This window comes from Rissa tridactyla, chromosome 9, assembly GCF_028500815.1.
Source record: "Rissa tridactyla isolate bRisTri1 chromosome 9, bRisTri1.patW.cur.20221130, whole genome shotgun sequence".
Taxonomy (NCBI): domain Eukaryota; kingdom Metazoa; phylum Chordata; class Aves; order Charadriiformes; family Laridae; genus Rissa; species Rissa tridactyla.
In genome coordinates, this window is record NC_071474.1 from 13,968,613 (window position 1) to 13,988,884 (window position 20,272).

The window sequence follows — 20,272 nt, forward strand, 5'->3', positions numbered from 1 at the left end:
ATGCAACTTCACACAGTTGAATTGGATTCTAAATTTCGCAAAACAGTGAAATCTCTCTTCCCTGTTAGTTATGAAGTAAACAAGAAATCTAGTCTGTGCAGCTACAATGTCAGCAACCTTTTATAAATTGCACTCATTTTTTACTTCAAAAAAGAACAGCAGCATGCAGAGATCTATTATTGCCTTGTCACATAATTTCAGAACTGTAAAAATTGAAACCAGACCTAAAGAAAACATTAAGCATTGTAGAAGAGTTCCGCTTTTCGGTTGTCTTCACTTTTTACTGTGTACTTATTTTTAGAGCCACGGCATATATTAAAAAAATAATGATAAAAGAACTCTAGTAATACAATCTAGTCTTGGGATATGGGGCATAATTTTCAAAAGCATGTAAGTTCCCAAAAGGGTGTTGCATGCCTGGGCCAGATTCTTACGGTATGTAGCTGCCTAAGGACAGGAATTTATGTATCTGATGTATCTAAACTTACATTGCAGCTGGTGAGAGCCGGTACCTAGTCACTCCTAAAAATACCATGGGTTTTCATGTGCAGCTTTAGATGTCTAGATGCATCACAGAAATCTGACCCAAAGTATCTCAGATAATGACACATTCTGGAAGTGGTAGGTTTTAATTTCCCATTTATTTCCTTTAGAGAAAAGTGCATCTCTTGCTGCATATTCCTCTGAGAAGCTCAGAGTTTCACAAGCATTCGCTGAGTCGGGAGGCAGGAAAGTATTAGGTAGATGTCAGAGTGTGCAAGCCGAGGCATGGGCAGGTATGATGAACTTGCTGTAAATCTGGGAGGTCTGTTAAACCTTGGAGGAGAATCTGGGTTGCTCTGCCCCCAGTCCTGGTTCTGAGCACCCAACCATCGTTCACAGAGCTCCAGCTCAGTGCATGCAACATGGGGAGAAGGCGAAACATGGCAGAGAATGCAAACGAGTGAAAGCTGCAAGAGCCACAGTGGAGAAAGTTGCTTAATCTAATGTCAGAGCATCAAGGGAGGCTTGATTCAAGGCACAAACCTGTGAGAAATTGCAAAAGCCAAATCCTTTATGAAGATTTATTTAGAAAAAACACAACGCTGGGGAGTCACTGTTACATAGCGTGGTAATTCCCTTCCTCTCGAGTAATATGCACCACACTGTGCGCATGCAATTACTTTTGTTCTTCATCTAGAGTTATACGTGTACACATATGGTCCTTAGTGCACGCTACAATTCACATGTATATTAGGACACGCACAAAGTTGAGCTTTTCCATGAAAAAATATATAAAAAATACAAACCAAACTGAAGCTGTCAACACGAGAAGCAATGTGCAAAAATAGACAGTTACTCCTGAATGTTTGCTTAAGAAAAAAGGACTCTTCTGTCCCCGTTCCCCATTCAGCGTTGAGTATGCCAGGTGTTGCCTGAAAGTGGAATTTACAATAACTAGTCATGTCCTGACCCCCTTCGTGTTAGTTGCAGAGATTTTTAACCAGCTAAATAATCCAATATTAATATGAAAATATGCCTTCAAGCATCACCACCCTGTGCTGTTATTGTATTGAACAGATCTTTATATTTTTGCAGTGTTTGATTTGTGATGCCTAAGGCCAGGTGACAACCAAGCCAAGAAGAGGCAGGACAGAGATGTCCCTGGTCACCGAGCCCCCTGGCAGGGGCCGGCAGCAGCTGCCTGGAGAAAATGGCCAGGGATTAAGAGTTCTCCTCAGGCCTGCTGGAAGGGGCCAGACCTCCCAGGTGCCCCGACACGGGGTGCACAGCTCCAGGCACTGTCTGCTAGTGCATGGTGGGGCTGGTGTTGGAGATGGAACTCTGGAGTGCCTGAGGAATTCTTCCTTTAGAGGAAACATGCCTGTGCAAAAGGCATGGCCGAAGAAGGGACAGAGAGCCCACAGGGAATTCCCCAGCTGGGTACCTTGGTCCATGATGCAAACGGTAGCTGACATGGATGGAGCCACCTGACTTTATAACCACTTGTGTGGCTCTGAGCAAAGCTGTACAGGTTGACATGCTGCAGACATCATGAAGCAGTCAGACCAATCCATCCTTGCAAAACTGCTGCATGCAAATACCGACACTTTAAATGGCAATTAAGACTAGAAATGGATTGCACTTGTTTCCCTTAAACACATACACGTACCACCTTTAAAAAAAAAAAACTATTAAAAAAAAATCTTCAAAATACATTAAAAAAATTGATTGATAGTTGGGATTCCCTTGGTTGGATCAAAGGAAAAGAAGACGAAAATACGGGCAGTGTGATTCTAATCACTGAAGTTTGTCAGTGACCATTGTCTTTTGGTTTGCGATGTGAGGATTCTTCCTACGTATTAGACTTGGTGCTGCAAAACCCAGTATTCCCCTGGCAATCTGCATGTTTTTTAAGGGCTGTTTATTTAAGCCCATGTGGAGTTATGACTGTGTTAAAGAACTTGTCATTTTTTTTAATGGGATATCAAAGTTTTTCACATCAAATCCTGCATGGATCCAGGGAAAATCTCAGCAGGAGTCCCCTGTGTGTTGGGTTTTTTACTTGCAAATCAAAGGTTTCAGCTTTATTCTGGGGAAGGGAGAGAAAGGTGGAAATTGTAAAGACTGGGAGCTCCCCAGGGATACTGCACTTTACATCCCAGCTCAGCAAACCACTTTAGCAAACTATTTTAGTGGGATTTAAGTGTATATCATTCAGTTTGGACTCCAGTATGAACACTGGTATCCAACAGGAAGAGCGTTGTCTTGGACCTACTCATTTCCATTACAAAAGGCACAGAGGGAGGGTTCCTCCTGTTAGCTTGCACCCCAGCACTGGTCATGAAAACATCCTGCAGGGAAGTATGTCCAACATGTACCACCTGCTCCTAGGGCTCCCCCAGTTTCTAATCCCTGGATGCCCAGCTGCACAGTGGCTCACAGCTCTGACGCCCGGGTCAGGAGTCACTCTGCATTGTCCTGTCACCCAGATGAAGGAAGCAGTGCTTCATCCCTGGTGTCCTGAAGGAGTTCTCAGAGGAGAGGCTGGTGTTTCCCAGGGAGCAGGACTATCCCCAGGTGCATTTCTGCAGCTTTCTGAAAGCATTGGTATGTGTGACACACCTAACCCATGGCTCCCTGAGCTCTTACAGCATGCCTACGTGTAACCAAAATGAACCTCTGGCTGTTAGTCAGAGACAACTGTTGGCAGTGATAAAACAGTGGTAGAGAATAGTTTTAGACTGTAAAATACACAAAACGAAACGTCAGACTGAATTCTTACTAAAATTTTGATGCTGTTGAGCATCAGGGTTAGTTGCGGCTTCCCAAGTGTTTTCCACTGGGTTAAGATTATGTCCGGCATCTGAGTTAAGGCCCTGATTTAGCAAAGCATTTGTGTCTATGCTTAAATCTGCCCTTATTCAGCTAAGCACTGATGCAAATACCTAAGTGCCTTGTGATACAGGGGCAAACCCGAACCGGAGCCTATAAATGTAAGTTATATAGCTGTCACAGCTACCCTTTTAATGTTTTTTCCTGGTAGCACAGCTGCTCTCCTGGATTCACTATTTAATTAATCTTCATCTAAAGGTCCTGAGAACAGTTCTATAATACCAACAAATGTACATAAATACCAGAACTAAAAAAAAAGTCAAATGCATGGCTCAAAGTAAAACAAATATTGCTCAGAATACTTGTTTAGATTAATAGCTGTAAAATGTGCATTCTAGTAGCAAATAAAAACCTGTTGGCCTAGAAAAAAACCCAAAACATTCAAAGTCTATAGGATTGGCAGCACTAATATTACTTTACAGTGTGGAGTAAGGATAACAAATATCAGTGTAACATTGTGAAATGATCCACCTAACCTAAGCTTATGTAAACAAGTAGGCTTTGACAATGTTTATAGGTCTAGGCGTGATCCTGCACTCGGAGCTGGACGGGTGGAGACCCAAGACGGTAGAAGGGCGCTGTGCCAACGCGGTTCCAGCTGCCCAGATCCCACTGCAGGAGAGAGGCTCAAGGCTGTGATCCTGCAAACTTGTACTGGCATTACTAGTTCTACTCCTGGGAGCATCCCTTTGCAGGGTTCAGTTCGGCAGGACTATACACATACAAGTAAGGATTATTCTCAAACATAAGGCATTGCAGAACTTGGCCCTAAAATTTCTATGTTCAGCAGAGAATCCCTTATCCATACACAAGATCATATTTTAACATACCAAAAAGTGTCTAAAATAAGGATCAGAGTCACTAGATGTTAAGCTCAGTAACACAATTAAAATTCTGCGTATTGGCTTCAGATACTGCAAAACATTCTTTTCATTAAAATCAAACCAACTATGATTCTTTCTCATAAAAATTAACCATGAAAATTAGAAAAGAACAGACTGTGTTTTCAAGGTTAAAAGGAGACATTAACACAAATAATAAATCCCATTGTAATGGTTTTCCAGTGCTTTCCCTTCTGACCAGTGAGCACACTGAGACTGCAGTTGTTAGTGGCCTCCAATCTTGCTGTGCATCCTCTATGGCGTGGCTACTGCCGCTCTCCTTCCACCCGCTTTTTACGAACTAGACCAATAAAACAAGAAAAGAGCAGTCATTATTGCTTTCCTGAGAGCCTAAGGACTTTTCTCACTGACACATTGCCTTCCCAGTAACGTGAACAGGAAGGAAGAAGATTCTAAAAAATACTCAGAAGAATTATGTCCATAAATGCTGTAATTAACAGATCTTAATGCCACACAAAACAATTGTATCTAAACTGCACTTTTATATATCACCAGGTGTTCATATCAATACATTTTCTATAAAAATCAGATTCTGACTTAAAGGTTTTAGATGATGAAGAAATCACCATTTCCAGTTCTTCCTCCCAACAGCTCCCCTTAGATTTTTGTTACAGGTTTTACGGTTCATTTAAAAGCCACTGTGTTCCAGCTAAGTTGATACTGGTTTGCTCTAGTCTGCATGGCAGTGCTCTGGATTATTTAAACATTAGGCACCAAAAATTAATAACTTTTGTAACTGCACACGTGTATACTATATAGGTAAACAATAATCATCCCCTTTTAGAAAATAATTTGAAGTACTCTTAGGTATGGATATCAGTGAGTATTGGCAACAAGGAAAACATCACATTGGACCTTATATTATCTGTTTAAACTTCATATGCTCTGATTGCATCAGCCATCTGTCTGATAGTAAGATAATTAACCCTGGATTCTCACTAGAAACCAAGTTGAAGTTACCATTTAGCAAAGCGGAGAGTGATGAGCTTTGTGCTATGGGCAGTATTATTTTGATAAGCAGCCCTCTGTGAATTCTTACAGTACTTAGGATGCATTTCAGCTGGTATAGAGCAGGTCTAGTTGGGCACCATTTGCTACTCCATACCCTAATAAAAATGTAATGAGTCTGCTCTGACTTGGTCAGATAAGATTAGTGAGGTTCACTGTTTCTGTGATACAAAATTTGGTGTTACATCAAACTGTCATGTCCTCTTTCTGATACTGAACTGCTGAAGGACAGAACAAAAGCAGTAAAACTGGATGAATGAACACTTTTCACTACAGAAAGTCAATAACAACAATATATTACTACAAACATTGCATTACTTTACTATCAGGAGGTTTATTTCATAGTGCTTTCTTGGCAGACTGCATTATTGCAAAGTCTACAGTGTAACATCAGTCATTTGTGTCTGCTTCCACTGTTTTGTTGCTTCATTTATTTTATTCTGTTGAATTCTTTAAGTTATTCTGTCTTACTAAATCTTGAACAAAACCACACAATGCAAAAGCAGAAAAATGAAGATGAGGTACAGGACATATGTCTAATGGCAACTGGTTAAACAGTGGGGAAAAAAAAGGTCTTTCTCTGTTGGTGGGACGTTTCAAACACCATTCTGGGACACTGATAGTTTCAGGACCAATAGTATATCACTGGAATGCTTAAGTACTGCTAAAAATTAAAACTGCAAAAAGATAAAAGTATGTGTGAAAGAAATAGGTTCTAGCTCAACTTTTATCTCAGTTCTCACAGAGAGAAACCCAAGCTGAAGCCAGCAAAGGCATCATGGTTTGACACCTCACTTTGAAGTAGAATTGATTAAAAACACATAGTTAATTTTTTTTCCTTCCTACTGTAAACTACTCCTGCCTAGTCATCTCCTTCTTATTCTGCTCTGTTGAGCACACAGGGCAGAGCATGTCACGCTCAGGTAAAACTTGCAAAGCTTTATTGTCTTTGCCTGTACGTGGTCACGCAGGCAGGAGAGTCTTTTTTGTTCCCTTGGTTGGGCAGGCCTGGTCTGTCATGATGGGCAGGGCAAAGAGGTGAGGACTGAACAAACAGGATGGGTTTGGCTCTCTGCTTTACTGGCCAGAACAGCTGAAAGGGCAGCTGGAAATGCAGGGTGCTTCATGGAAAAGGCTGAAATAACTCCCCTTCCCAGCAGGAGTTGAGAAGAATAGTGGCTCCTAATCGCAGAAAGATCTTGCTGTTGTCTGCTCTAGAGTCCGTGGAGCTATGCATCACCCCTCACATACAGCAGGTGGAATGTTGTAGAGTTAGAATTCGATTTTACGTACGATAGGAAAAGATGCATCTAGGAAGGTCAAGGCTTGGCTCACGTAAACAAATGATGAGTAGATGTAGTAGCATCTTACCCAGATCGTTGTTCTTAGTGATAGCTGCTGCTACCCTGGTTCTTGGACCTTGCTTTGTGAACTGGTATCCAAACTTGAGAATCTTGGAGTTCTCCTCCAGCATCTTGGCAATCTCCATCTCTACAGCTGTCCCCAGCTGCTGCCTCTGTCGGTGATGTGAAATGTCCCCAAAAGAAACAAAATATTTGTTTTCATATGAGAGGGAAATAAGTGGTTGTATTTCAGTGCTGTGCTGCAAACTACAAAGAGAATCCCATCCCTGGAGATTTTGCTCTGGGTTTTATATTTGGCTTTGACCAGTTTTATTTAGATTTCCCCTGTTTGGTTGCATGGGCATGGGACATGAGGTGCAGAATGACAGCCACCGAGGCTGCCTTGACTTTGCCAGAGGCCTCTAGGAGAACCCTCTGGGAATCTATATAGAAGGGGGCCAAGTGGACTCGCTCAATCGTCTCTCTTTACCTGGTTGTCAATTTTAATCTCTGTCAGGGATTCATTCTCTTTCAGTGCATCAATCAGTGCCAAAATACCCGTCCCAGTGATGAAGTTGGATTCTACATTCAGACTCTTCAGTGTTTTGTTCACTTTCAACATATCTGCAAATGCCTGAGGGGTCAGAAAGAGGGAACATGAGACAACATCTTGAGAGTTTCAGGGAATAACAGAGAATCTGCAAAACGTGGCTTAGTACCTACAAAGAAACGAAAGACAGAAAGGCTTAGAAGAACATAGAGGTAGATCAGAAGAGATCACACTTCTACTTTGCATAGTCACAGGGAAATTCTGCAAGGGAAAATAAAGAATGCATCCTAAAGCAGACATAGACCTACTTAAAAATTGTTGTGGGTTTGTTCCAGACAGTGTTTAAACTTACAATAGCTACAGGGTCATTGCTTCGAGTAGCTGCAAGGCTGAATGTCTTCACATGCGTGTTGCTTTCCAGAGCTTTTGCAAATTCTTTCAGTGTTGGAATAGGAATATTCTGCATTAAGAAGAAATATCCAGTAAATAGGAAAGCCAGTCACATCGCTAGACACTGATTTTAATTATTATCAAACTGATTGATTAACAGCTACAGTCTAAGCAATTTAAACATCCCCAATGTTTATAAGAGTATCTCAGAAAGGACAATGCGTGCTCTGCTCATAGTGGCCTTCAGAGACCCGTGGAGGCCTGTGCTAGGAAGGGATGTCAGCGCTGCCTTTAATTGGGTCAGGCCAACGCAAGCATGTGACTGATCTCTGAGCTACTTTCCTATTTTGCTGCTGGTTGCTCAGTCTCCGCGTGCCAGCTCCTCCATTTGCAGGTGTGGGCTAATTGAATTTGGCCCGTGATGATTACATAGTGCCCATGAGATATCTTGCTTTACAGTCTGCTAAAGGAAGGCAGCCAGAGGAAATCACCCCTTGGGCTTTTAATTGGCATCTAATTCAATATCAGGCATTGATGACCTTGGAGCCTCTACAACAGTTCCCTCCGCACCCCCTTCCTGTGTGTTCTGCTTCTTCTGAACAGTAGAGAGAGACAAAATTTGAAGATGAAAGGCAAGGGCTTTGGAAATACTTGAATAAACCCTCCTATGATGACATAAATGAAGCCAAAGCATCTACCTTTATGTTGTTGAGATTAATTTCTGTCAGACTAGGATCATTTGCTTTTATCCTTTGTAGACTTGCTTCCACATTGGTCGGATTAGGTGGCTCCTCAAAGATGGGCTTGACCTTTTCACCTTTCACCACATCTGCAACACAAGATCTCATGAAACGTTGACGTGAGGAGCAGGCATCATCACTAACAGTCTGCAGTCTGGCTTTTCAAGTCCCATTTAGGTTTGTACTGTAGCATTCAAGAAAGGGTTTATACGAACCACAAAGCTTGGAAACAGGAGTATTAGCCCCGTTATCCCTGCCATGCCCTTTGCACCTTCTGTGCACCCAGAAGCATGTCACTGGAGGCTTGTCGCAGCGGCTGGGCAGTATCATCATGGGCAAATTCCTCCTTTTATGTACAAAAGTCCAGGTACAATTAATTTGAGCCAAAGCAGCTTTAAAGACTATTGTATAGGATGTAATATACTGCAAGGGCTGCTTTGCTCCTTGCCTAGCACCTGTAAAGGAAGGTGTGCTCAGAACTTTCCCATCACATTAGTGAGAAAATGTCCCAGCACCTATGAATAGACTGTGCTAACAAAAAGGGCCATGACCAGGAGGCCCCTCAGTTTCCTTCTCTCGGCTAATGCTATCAGCCTTACGATAAATTCAATTAGCTCTTGTAAAATTGCAACATCTGCACTTTCTAAAGAATAAAACTATCAAAGCATGAAAAGCAAGTCTGTCTGCCAGCACCAAGATTTATGAAGTCTTTGAGTATTCATGATCCAAGGAGATACAGTTTTTAATGCTAGAAGCTATGAGCTATAAATATTCTTAGAGAAGCATAAAAATCATAGCTGAGAACAGAATTAGTACTTCTAATTCCCACGCATGTAGCTGCAGAGATTAATTTATAAACCCTGACCACTGAAGCCACTAGAGGCAAGAAAGGAATATGTTACTGACCACAAGTATGTTTAAACTCTTTTATTTTATGTTGCAGACAGTGAGTGATATTGAAGACTTGTGCTTGAGTCTTAATGTACTATGCATTGCTGTTCAGTGCAACAGGTAAAGTTCATGCCATATCATGGGCCAAAAGAAAACCAAGTGTTTTTTTGACAACTCATATTCTTAGTAGAGACAGTCATACACAAACCTTGAGCCTGTTTTCACTCTGCTCCCTTTTACCCTCAACTTTTTTTTTTCCTAATTCCCTGAGAGACTTCACAATAATTACACTGAATAACGTTCCAGCCTTTCTAAGGAGTAGGAAATTGAAAACTACTAAAATGCTAAACTACTGGTAAAATGCTAAATGGTAAAAGAGAATTCACCCTATCTTGGAGGCAAGGAAGGAAAGTAAACAAAAAACAGCAAAGCATTTTTTGCACTTGAGGCAACACCCTGCCAAGCTGGGACCTGGGGAGAGACTTGCACCCTGTCCTCAGGTTAGACATTGCAGTATACTCAGTCTAGAGTTAGCAGGATTTTTCACTTTCTACTTCTTGTTGCTTCCCATGAGTTTTATCTTGTTTCTTTAATAATGGTGCTGTTTTGCCACATCGATGGGCAACTTCTGAGATGTCTCCCTCTTTTACTGAAGCGTTTCACTTGGCTAAGGAAAGGTATTGCTTTTGGACCAAAGAATAAAGTGATGTGACAGTGATTTTCTGGTTCTTAAGTCTATGATTGGAGCATAGTTCAGCTGACTCACATAGCTGACATTTTGACTCAGTACAACAAAAATATTCTGAAATCTATGTGGATTAGTAATGCATGCAGTTGCCTGTTATGAGATAGACGGCAGCTTGCACAGGGCCCCACTGGGGAGGCTTGCAGAGCAGCCTTAATCCTGAGAAAAATGAAGTGACACGGTGTCCTGTCTACTTTCCCACCTCGCCTTTATTAAAGAAGGATGGAAATGAAAGTCCTTGGTAAAGATAGCTGCTGTTCTCATGGCCTTACAAGAAGATACCGTTTTTTGAGTACGGCTTCCCTAGAAAAGAGCATTCCACAATTTTGTCTTAAAAAGCAAAGTTTAGTCCACTTGACATGCCAGAGCTTGGAGGTGATGAGCTCTGGATCAAGGCTTGGCAGCTCTCAAGAAAAACTTGGAATTCAGACGTACCCATTTCTCGCCCCATCCAACCTCCTGTTGGTTTTTGAGCTAAGTTCTGATTCACCAAAGGTCTGTTTCCTTAGAGCAAACATTTTTGGATTTGGTTTTAGTAACTACAGTGGCTTCTGTTGGGGGATTTCCTGAACAATTACACTCCCTGTGTACCTAAGGAGCCCTAACAGCAAACGTTCAAATGTGCTGCCACAGAAGGAAGGTGGAGGTAGTAGACGAGAGAGCAGCTGGGGCAGGAGAACATCCATGCGGTCTCTGCCTCCCTGTGAAGGCAGCTTGACGTGACTCCGGTCAGAGATGTGACTCTGCCAGGGATTCTGCCATGCTCCAGCCCCATGGTTACAAGTCATTCTTCAGTTGCGGAACTGCAGGGACTCGGAGCGAGATGGCCTGGCCTGTGCCCTGGCCGCCCCTTAGCTACAGCGCGCTGTGTTTTCTGTCTGCTGCCTAAACTGAAGTGGGGTGAAAATATATATGTCTTGGCTTCTTAAATACGCCCATCTTTTCAAGCACCTCTGCAGAGCCGGTTATTGCTCTCTAGGAAAACGAAGCTCCTTAGGAATGATTTATTTGCATAGTACTGTTGTCATTATAGATAACGAATATTAAGATTATATTTACTTTAAAGAGCTTCCCCTTATGATTAGTTAGATCAGTCAAGGTAAGGTCAAGTTACATTACACTAAATTAGACCAATACACCCAACCTATAGGTTTACAAGTCCCTAAAGATAACATACAGCCCACAAGAGAAATCTGCTTGCTTACTTCTCACGCTTCCTTTTCCATCTTTAGTGCGGGCTCCTCCTTCATTAAATTTTGGGTTGTTGACCATGTTGTGCACTCCAAGAACAGCTAAAATGTGTAAATACCAGGAACAGGATATTAATGGCAGGAACAAAGATTGGAGAAAAATATCTGCTACAAATTCTAGTTTAGTTCCCCAAACAAAAAACCCTTTATAAAATGCTAATTCTGAGTCATACTTGTTTGTAGGGAGAGTCTTTAGGGGTCTAAATACTGGAGATACAGACATTTTAATGTAAGTTTTTGAACAAGTGAAGCAGTGTAGTATGCATATCACAGAAATGCCAGCTGGAAGGAACCACTACGGGTCATCTTGTCCAGCCTCCCCCTCAAGCAGGAGTGTTGCCAATATTAACCAGGTCAGCCATGGCTTTGTCTAGCTGGATCCTGAAAACATTCAGGGATGGAAATCCCACAATCTCTTCGGGTAACTTGTTTCAGTGCTACATCCCTAATAATTTTTTTCCTATAATATACAATCTGAACCTCCTATTGCTCCTTGTTGTATTGTCTGGCATATCCAAGAAGAATTCGACTGTACCTGTGGTTAGCTTAATAAATTGGCATTCACACTGGGGTTTCTTATAGAAGCATATGGATGCTAACATACTTGGGGAAAAAAAGAATATATTCCAGGACTTCAAATAGTGAGAATATAAACTATTATGAGAGAAATGACAAAAAAAATCATAACTCCATAAAAGAAGCTGCAGAGAGAGTTATCTTTTCTGCAAATGAACTTCCATAGTGTCAAAGAATAAACTGTTCTGTGTATGATGATACTTCTTCCATAATTATAAAATATAATTATAATCCTGTAGTACACCACATTTCGCTCAGAGACAAAGCTAATGCATTCAGAAATGTGTGTTGTAGCCAGGAATTACAGAAGATAATGTCAAGATCATGTCCTCCAATAGGACAGTATAATAGGTACAAGAGTTTTGAGATTAATGTCGATCTAACCCAGATTCAGATTAATCTAATATGCTAAAATATTTCACTTGGATTTTCCAAATGAAAACCAAAAAATGTTAAATACAGTTGAAATTCTCCCACCAAAATTTTGTGTAGACTAGTGCCCCAAAAAGACAGACCATGGACCTCAAAGAACCCAGGGAAGGGTAGGATCCACTATGAACTGGGTGAAAAAGCAGGAAATGTCAACGGTTCCATGGGGAGTGTCAACACTAGGTTGTGCGGGGTCTTAGAATGACCCATTGACATAAATCTCACCAGCCCTGGCTGGTTTGCTTCTTCCCAAATTAGGGATTCAGATTATAATCTTTTACTAGCATAAACATATGATTTACCCATGATATGAACTGCTTGAAAATCACAGCTGGCTGAAGAACTACAGATTGGCCTTTGTTAAACTGTAGCTTCAAATGTTATTTATGCAAGTGGATACATTTCAAAATTATTTCCTTTGTGCACACTCTAGAACATGAGATTATACTTTGGGTTAAAGGAAAAGAATTACAAGTGGTGAAATAAGGCACGTCTAATCGGCTGGCCACCAATTTTCTGATTCAAGGGGTTAGATTCTATATTTCTTCATTGATGCAGGATCTTCATCCATTGCATCCCCTAACAAGTTCATCTCACCATTTGGGATGCCAGAGTTGAGAGGAGGTAGCAATAGTACACTACAGACAATGTGGATGCAGTAGATTAATGGTCTCCACTGCAATGCGAACACCCCAGCCTGCAGTCTACCGTCTTGACCCTTCCCTTCCCCAGAGTATGTTAACTGGCTCATCTTCTCCCCTTGCCTGCCACGTCAATTATAATTAGATGAGAGATGTCTAAAATGCAGCAGCTATCGAGTCGCGCTTGATGTCCTCATGGGCAATGTGTGGCTCACAGATTAAGCACCCATCTGTACAGTGGAACAGCAGGTACCTGGGAGATGATCTTGAGACACTGCCAGTGGCAGGGCCAGGCAGAGGAGAACTGGATGTGTATGTAGGAGAATCATACCTATATATTATCTAACCTGCAAGGTCGTAGAGCTCGGTGTCTGAAGCGCTGGCCAAGGCTTCTTCTAGTTCTGGATCCAGGGTCACTTTCTCTTCTGTGTGGGTTTCTATGGGCTTTTCTTTAGGGATAAATATTTTTCCTAAGAGAAGAAAAAGGCCAGAGTGAGTAATGAATTATTGGAACAACTCATCTGCCTCCTGGCAGTGGGGGATTGACTCTGTGACAACGGAACCACTTGGAAATATATCAAGGGCATGTTTTCCTCCTTCTTACTTGATGCTATCCTTGACACCAGGATCTTAGTAAGAGTCTAAAGAAAAAGGTGCAGATTTCTATTCTGTGTTGGTGATTGTTAACATGGAAGCAAATTTCCTAAAATAAATCCCCAGGAGCAGTCACAGCTGGGATCTTTCTGAAGTTCCTGTGGCCTTAAAGTGGCAGAATCAGGTCTACGCAAAAACCTTGCAGAAAATTCATCCTTTTATTTAAAGGAGGTACCAGAAACAATTAAAACCATCCTACTGCAAGAACCTTTCAGTTTACCAAATTCCATACCAGAGCCTGAAAGTTCAACAAAGCTGGTCTTTCCCAGTAACTCAGTTGAATTCCCAGTCTCTCCATGAGTATTTCCCCTCTGTGTCTCCTGATGATTGTTCACATAAAGAGCCTTATCCTGATCATCTGTGCAGGCCTGAAAAGTCTGAACTGAACTGAACCACAGGTTCCCCAAGAAAGACTTCTGACCTATGTGTCTCTCCTTGTATCCTGCTGTTACACTGGGGTCAGCAGGTGTGCGTTTCCATGTGATATTCCCCAAGACTGACATCATCAGCCCTTCTGCTGAAATAAGAAAACTGTAGGATAAATCCAGAAACAACACAAAAAGTCCCACTGCTCCGGTAGCCTGCTGTTATATTTAACCTATTCTATCTAACCATATATTATATTATTTGATGTAACTGCAAATACGTGGCACGAGACCCTTTAAATCAGAGCTAGGGCTGCACTTCAGTCACCTGAGCCACTGGGGCTTTTCTCCCACTCAGCACTTTCCTGTACCAAACGCAGTCAGTAATACATTAGATGATGCCACATGCAACAGATGGTGTCATTGCTCTGATAATTCTGTGAATTCCCATGTTCTACTGTCCGCTGCAGAGTAGTTCCTCTCACCTTGTCCCAAGCCACTACTTCTCAAGCAGGCTTTAGTTAATCCCATTGTAATGAAGCTGTGATGACCTTTGGATGCAGGGGACTTTGGGCCACTGTCAACTTTAAATTGAATTTTTGTGCAGCTTTGTACACTCTAGATGTAATGCTTGAAGTGTATCCTGTGGCTTTCTGAAATGTCTCTAAAATAGTTTAATTTTAACTGTATTAGTGATATTATTTTGTTTGCAGTGCTGGTATTTAGTGTTGAATTACAGATGCTTTGCCACTGCTTTTTCAACACTGTCATCCTTTTGTGGCTTAACTTTTCCCCATTATGATCCAAAGTATCATCTTCATGTAGATAACAACCAGTTCATTTATCTCTTTCATACAAGTTTGTCTACAGCAACTTCTATACTGTCAGCTTCCACGACTGAGGTCACTGAATAAGCTCAGAAAAAAATTTTAAGGGACATTTCTGAAACTCTGGCAAGGTTTACTGACGTAGGATTCGAATTATCTGCCCTAGAGATATTTGTACTACGGCTAAATAATTTCTGAGTACAAAACTGGATGGAAGGTTGTGTAGAAAGACAAAGTAGTATCATATTATGATTCATTCTTCATGCAATATTTTAAGTAAGTAATTTTTTAAGAAGGGGCTTTTAGAAGATAAAAGCCTTTGTGGGCCAAAAGTGAGAATCATTTTCATTTTCACAATGCACTGGGCGATATGAATCCAAGACAGCCATCCCAGCAACATCAAACAAAGGTCAAGTGGAAATCTAGGGTGAGAAATACTCTGTGAAGGTAGCTTAGTCATGCTCTCTAGATTTCGTAACAGCACAGGTGCTAAGATTTCAGACTCTCTCTGTTCCAATGCCTAAACTGCAGTGTTGGATGCAGCTTCCAGACACCACTGACCAAGACTTAACTTGATGCCCGCTTGACTGGTAAGAATAACATAAGGAAAAATATTCATGACTATGTGACCATGATGTTCCCAGAGGGCCACAAAGATGATCAGAGGGCTGGAGCTCCTCTCTTGTGAAGATAGGCTGAGTTGGGGCTATTCAGCTTGAAGAAGAGAAACCTCTGGGGAGACCTTAGAGCCCCTTCCAGTACCTAAAGGGGCTACAGGAAAGATGGGGAGGGTCTTTATCAGGGAGTGGAGCAATAGGACGAGGGGTACTGGTTTTAAACTGAAAGAGGGTAGATTTAGATTAGATATTAGGAAGAAATTCTTTACTGTGAGGGTGGTGAGACACCGGCCCAGATTGCCCAGAGAAGCTGTGGAGGCCCCATCCCTGGAGGTGTTCAAGGCCACATTGGATGGGGCTTTTGAGCAGCCTGGTCTAGTGGGAGGTGTCCCTGCCCAGGGCAGGGGTTTGGAACTAGATGATCTTTAAGGTCCCTTCCAAACCAAACCATTCTATGATTCCACGTTGGAAGCTAGAAGACCAAAATTAATCAGAATATCTGAATAAACAATCAATAGTGAGGAGTACTGTCTGTAAAATATTTTCCTTTCAGATCAGCAGTGGTTCTACATGAGTTTCAAGTAATCAGTAGGTCATTTGAGATATTGAGGGAATTCTGCTTATCTTTATCCTGACTGATAATACTGTCCCCTAACAGCTGTACTCCACAGAGCCATAGCTCACATGAAACATCTCCATCAGGCAATAAGTGATTCTTCACAGACCCAAACGCCAGCCAGACTCTTAACAAATACTGACGGAAGTCTGTACTGTCACACATAACATCTTAAGGGGACACAAGACCTGGAGTCTTTTGTAAACTGGACACAGTATGTATTACAGTTGGTCCTTCCCTATGGCCTTTGGATGCGGGCAGACCATGTATATTGTGTAGCAAGAAATCCAGGGGTAATGGAAACCAGTACAGGCTCATACGTTTTCTGTGCAGTTCACATATATAGGAATATAATTTTTAAGCATTTTTTTCAGGCATATGTAATTCTTGGAAGGCAGCCCAAATCTTTTTAAATGTGTATATGACTCCCAATGATAGTTCCATTTAAAGCATTCTTGGCAAATGTTTTAGAGAAAAAATTCTATTACTCGTTATATGAAATATGTCAAGAGGTAAGGTCATGTCAAAGATGGCAATATATATCTTTAATATATGTGGGCCTTGCTGGTGTCCAGTGGCATTTTAAAAATATTCTTTTTTTCTGCTATCTAGAAAAGAACATTCTTTTGCATTATCCCACTGTGAAGAGATGCTGTAGCATAGCAGATAAGAGTTTAGAAGAGCTTATGCATTTAGCACGTTATTAGGAATTCATTATCTGTCCACCAACAGCAAAACGGTGTGTCTGTGTTTATAGATGGCTGTCAACCAGTTTTCCTTCATTATTTTAAGGACAGAGTTTAAAGATGCAAGAGGTCCCTGCGAGTCCCACATCTGTACATTGTAAATTCATTATACAGTGTCATCATGGAATTCACTGACAAAATAAAATAGGGATTGTGGCTTGCTTGTTTCAATGGTCCAGCTTAAATTTAAAATTTATTATTTGGAAGAAGCTTCGGAAGAATAGTGACATTTTATTATTTTAAAGTGAGATTTATGAAGAAAGGCTGCTGCTCTTAGTGCTCTTTATAGTCATACTGTATTTTAGAAGGTACTTTATTATAACATTCCATGTGGTATAATTAATGTTGGCTGTGTTACATTTTGCCTCCAGAATATACTAATGTTCTATGCTAAGTCTTAATAGTAGTAGCTTATCTTTCTACCAATGAAAAAAAATAGTGACAAAAGGTTATGTTTATACATATCACACTTGAGCTACATCAGTGTTAACAACACTAAGATAACCACATTTACATACAAAAATAATATATTCTTGTGTTTAACTGCAAAACAAAATCCAATTCTGGTAAAAAAAAATAGTAAGTATTAAAATATCATTTTATTTTTACACATGCATAGAAACCCAAAATGTCTGGAATCCAAAGTGCTTTTTTTTCAAGAAGAAATTTTAAGCGTAAATCAACGCAATTCTCCCCTTCTTTCTGTCAAACTGAGATAAGGGCCTGGGGTGACCTGGGTGACGACTGAAGCAGCTTATTATAACCCAGGGACTTTCTGACTGTGAGTGTAGCGAGTAGAGGTTTGTCCTGGCTCAGTCTAACAGCAGAACTATTCCTTTTCACACACTGCAAAACTTCTATTCAGATTGAAATATGATATGGTTCATGTTTTACTCAAAAGAGGCTCAGGAAAAAAAGCCCATTGAAAACCAGAGAGAAGAAGGATTCAGTAAAAAGGACTACAGAAATGCAGAGTGAGATAAAAGGAAAATAAATCCTACGAAGAAAAGAAATACACTGGGTACAGTCACAAAACCATAGGTGTAATTTTGCCACTTGGTTTCAGCAAGCTCTGATTTCCTGCATTATGTAAATGCCCCCATTAAAGCAATGTCAAAGTAAAGCAAGAAAAGGAAATGTATCCCTAACTTCACCTCCTTATACAATAATAGTTAACTACAAAGCCACATACGTACATCTATAGGAAAATGTTTTAACTGAGCAGGGAACTACTTCAAGTGTATTTTCCTGAAGTCAGTTTATTTGTTTATTGTTATATAAGGGGGGGGGGGGGGCGGAAGGAATTTTGATAGCATAGTTGGTAGGATTTTACTAGTGTGTCCAATCTAAAAAACATTTTGAGGATTTCATCTTCATTTATAGTTTATAGCACTTGGAACATCATTTCTGGTACATCTCTCTGCCTTCCTTCTTATGTCATTAGACTTTTGTGAATAAATATAAATTGCCACCATTTTTATTTAGTATAAATACTTCATATTTATTCCCACCTTGTACAAGCCAAAATCGTACAAGCAAAAACTCAACAAAGCACAAAGAAATGGGAAATGATCCCATTTATGCAAGCTGTAAAAATGTCCTTTTATTTAAGATCAGTTTTACTAAGGATAGTTACTTAATTTTATAACACAAATGCATTTTCTGACATAATTATAAAACAGTAACATACTTTCTTTTCCTATAAACTGCAGTTCAGATTATTGTACTTTCAAGAAAATATCTGGTTACACTTATTACTTCTTACTTTTCAATGAATCACTGACTCCAGTGAGTGCCTGTTTATTCTCCATTACAGAATGCTGCACTGACCTTAGAAGTGAAATTCAATAATCTTGGAAATATGCCTTACATAAATCACAGGCACCTGATTCACTTTTTCCATTTTGCGCTGTTCTTTTCTTCTGAAGCTTCCTTAAACTCCTCTATGGAGTTCTATGAAAATGGAGCTAAGTTAGTTCTTACCAGGAATAAATTTGTATTACGAAGAAGAAAAACAAGGCAAGTTCAAATAAGTGTGAAGCTGAAAGGTAGCAGTCATTAAAATGCATCATCATAATTCCTGCTATACTGTTGCTCTTGGATTAGCATCTGCGTATTCTTTGCCTTAAAAATTATGATAATGGAATAGGAAGGTTGCAAAGTTAAGCTTTCCAAAGTTATTAAATCTATTGTGCATATACACAAAGAGCAAAGTCAAACTGCAGCAGCATCTTTGACTTTGGTCAGGGTGCTGTGATTCTGCCACCTTAGCAATACCCTATAAAGAATTCTTCTGAAAAGTATACTTTCCCAAATAAAAATAAACAAAATCCAACCTATAATCTTTAAAACAGAAGGAAGCCCAGAATTTCATCAGACCCTCACACGGTTTATCACAACAGTTAGGATCCCTGTGGCTCTACAGCAGTCCTCTGGACTACCACCTGGGTGAACCCGCTTCCCCAACAGCAGCAGAAAGCTCTTATGTCTCATGTGGGATGGCAGCGGGGGAGGTGGGATGGCAGCGGGGGAGGAGGAGATTCGAGCTGTGCTGCTTGGCTTTAGGTTCTCAGGGACATCAAAGAGCCTTGAAACTCAGGCAAAGCTAGATGCCACACTAGTCGTCTTCCTCTCTGGCCTCTTCTCCCATCTCACAGATCCTTCTCCTCTGTTCCTTTCCTCATTGCCCCCATGCCTTCCCGATCCCTTGTGCCTCCCAGTCCGGCTCATGGTTGAATCCTGACCCTTCTCACCACCTCCTTTGCCTCTGCCCTCTCTTCTGTACCACCATCGTCTTCTGACTACCACAGCTCCTTTCCCCGGAACTGCCACATCTAGTCTTTCACTCTGAACATACTCATACAGCTCCTCAAAAACCGATCCTTCTGCTTCTCCGCTGGCTGTTTACTTTTTTTTCTCCTTTACAGCGCCTTTCCTAAGCGAGGGGAACACTGTCAGAGCAGGAGAGAGTCTCCCTGCCATGGTTCTGGTGTGACAGTGGCCTCTCATGAGCAATTTGGATGATCCCACACACCCTCCAGCCATCCACGCCGGGTCTCTCCGGGCGCTGCTGGGCTGCTACACGTGCTGTCTGTGCGTCCAGGCAGAAGATCCGAGCACATGGCTAATACTCACTGCAGGGGGAATATTTGGAGAATGCTATAACAAACTAGATGTACAAGAAAGTACACTATTTTGAAGATGCCAAATTCAAGTGTATTTCCCTGGGGATTGCAAAGGGCATATATTTCAAGCCCCCTCTTCAAAGCATGGAGGGACTGCAGCTCATAAAAAACCAGCTGGAAAAATTTACTTTAGATGACTAAAACAATGTGTTTTCTCCTAATCTTGTTCTTGGAAACAGCTGAGTCCTTTTTGCTGACACTTTCCAAAAATTCAGCCCGAGGCAGACTCTCAGCATGGGAAATTTCAGTGTGAACTGTGTGAGTTTGGCAAAGTCATGAGCAACTAAAACAGGGTCTTACAAAAGCAAGCAGTGAAAGACACTGGCTGGAGGCATTACTGTCAGCAACTGCACCACTTTCAGGACTTTGAGAGACAAACATCGGTTCTAAATTTAAGCCTTGAAGAACAGGAAGAAGGTGGC

At 41.1% G+C, this 20,272-nt stretch overlaps 1 protein-coding gene across 2 annotated transcripts in view; it reads right to left on the reverse strand.

The window, feature by feature from the left end:
• Window positions 1–903: 903 nt before the first annotated feature.
• LOC128915308 (tropomodulin-2) overlaps window positions 904–20,272 on the reverse strand; it is a 36,957-nt gene continuing 17,588 nt past the window's right edge. For both annotated transcript variants that reach the window (XM_054215499.1, XM_054215500.1), the window contains exons 4-10: window positions 13,188–13,310; window positions 11,150–11,236; window positions 8,267–8,397; window positions 7,531–7,638; window positions 7,119–7,262; window positions 6,657–6,801; window positions 904–4,557 (exon numbers count right to left, since the gene is read on the reverse strand). In XM_054215499.1, the coding sequence (XP_054071474.1) occupies window positions 4,523–4,557; window positions 6,657–6,801; window positions 7,119–7,262; window positions 7,531–7,638; window positions 8,267–8,397; window positions 11,150–11,236; window positions 13,188–13,310 (773 nt within the window). In that variant the 3' untranslated portion in view covers window positions 904–4,522. The remainder of the gene's footprint in view (window positions 4,558–6,656; window positions 6,802–7,118; window positions 7,263–7,530; window positions 7,639–8,266; window positions 8,398–11,149; window positions 11,237–13,187; window positions 13,311–20,272) is intronic.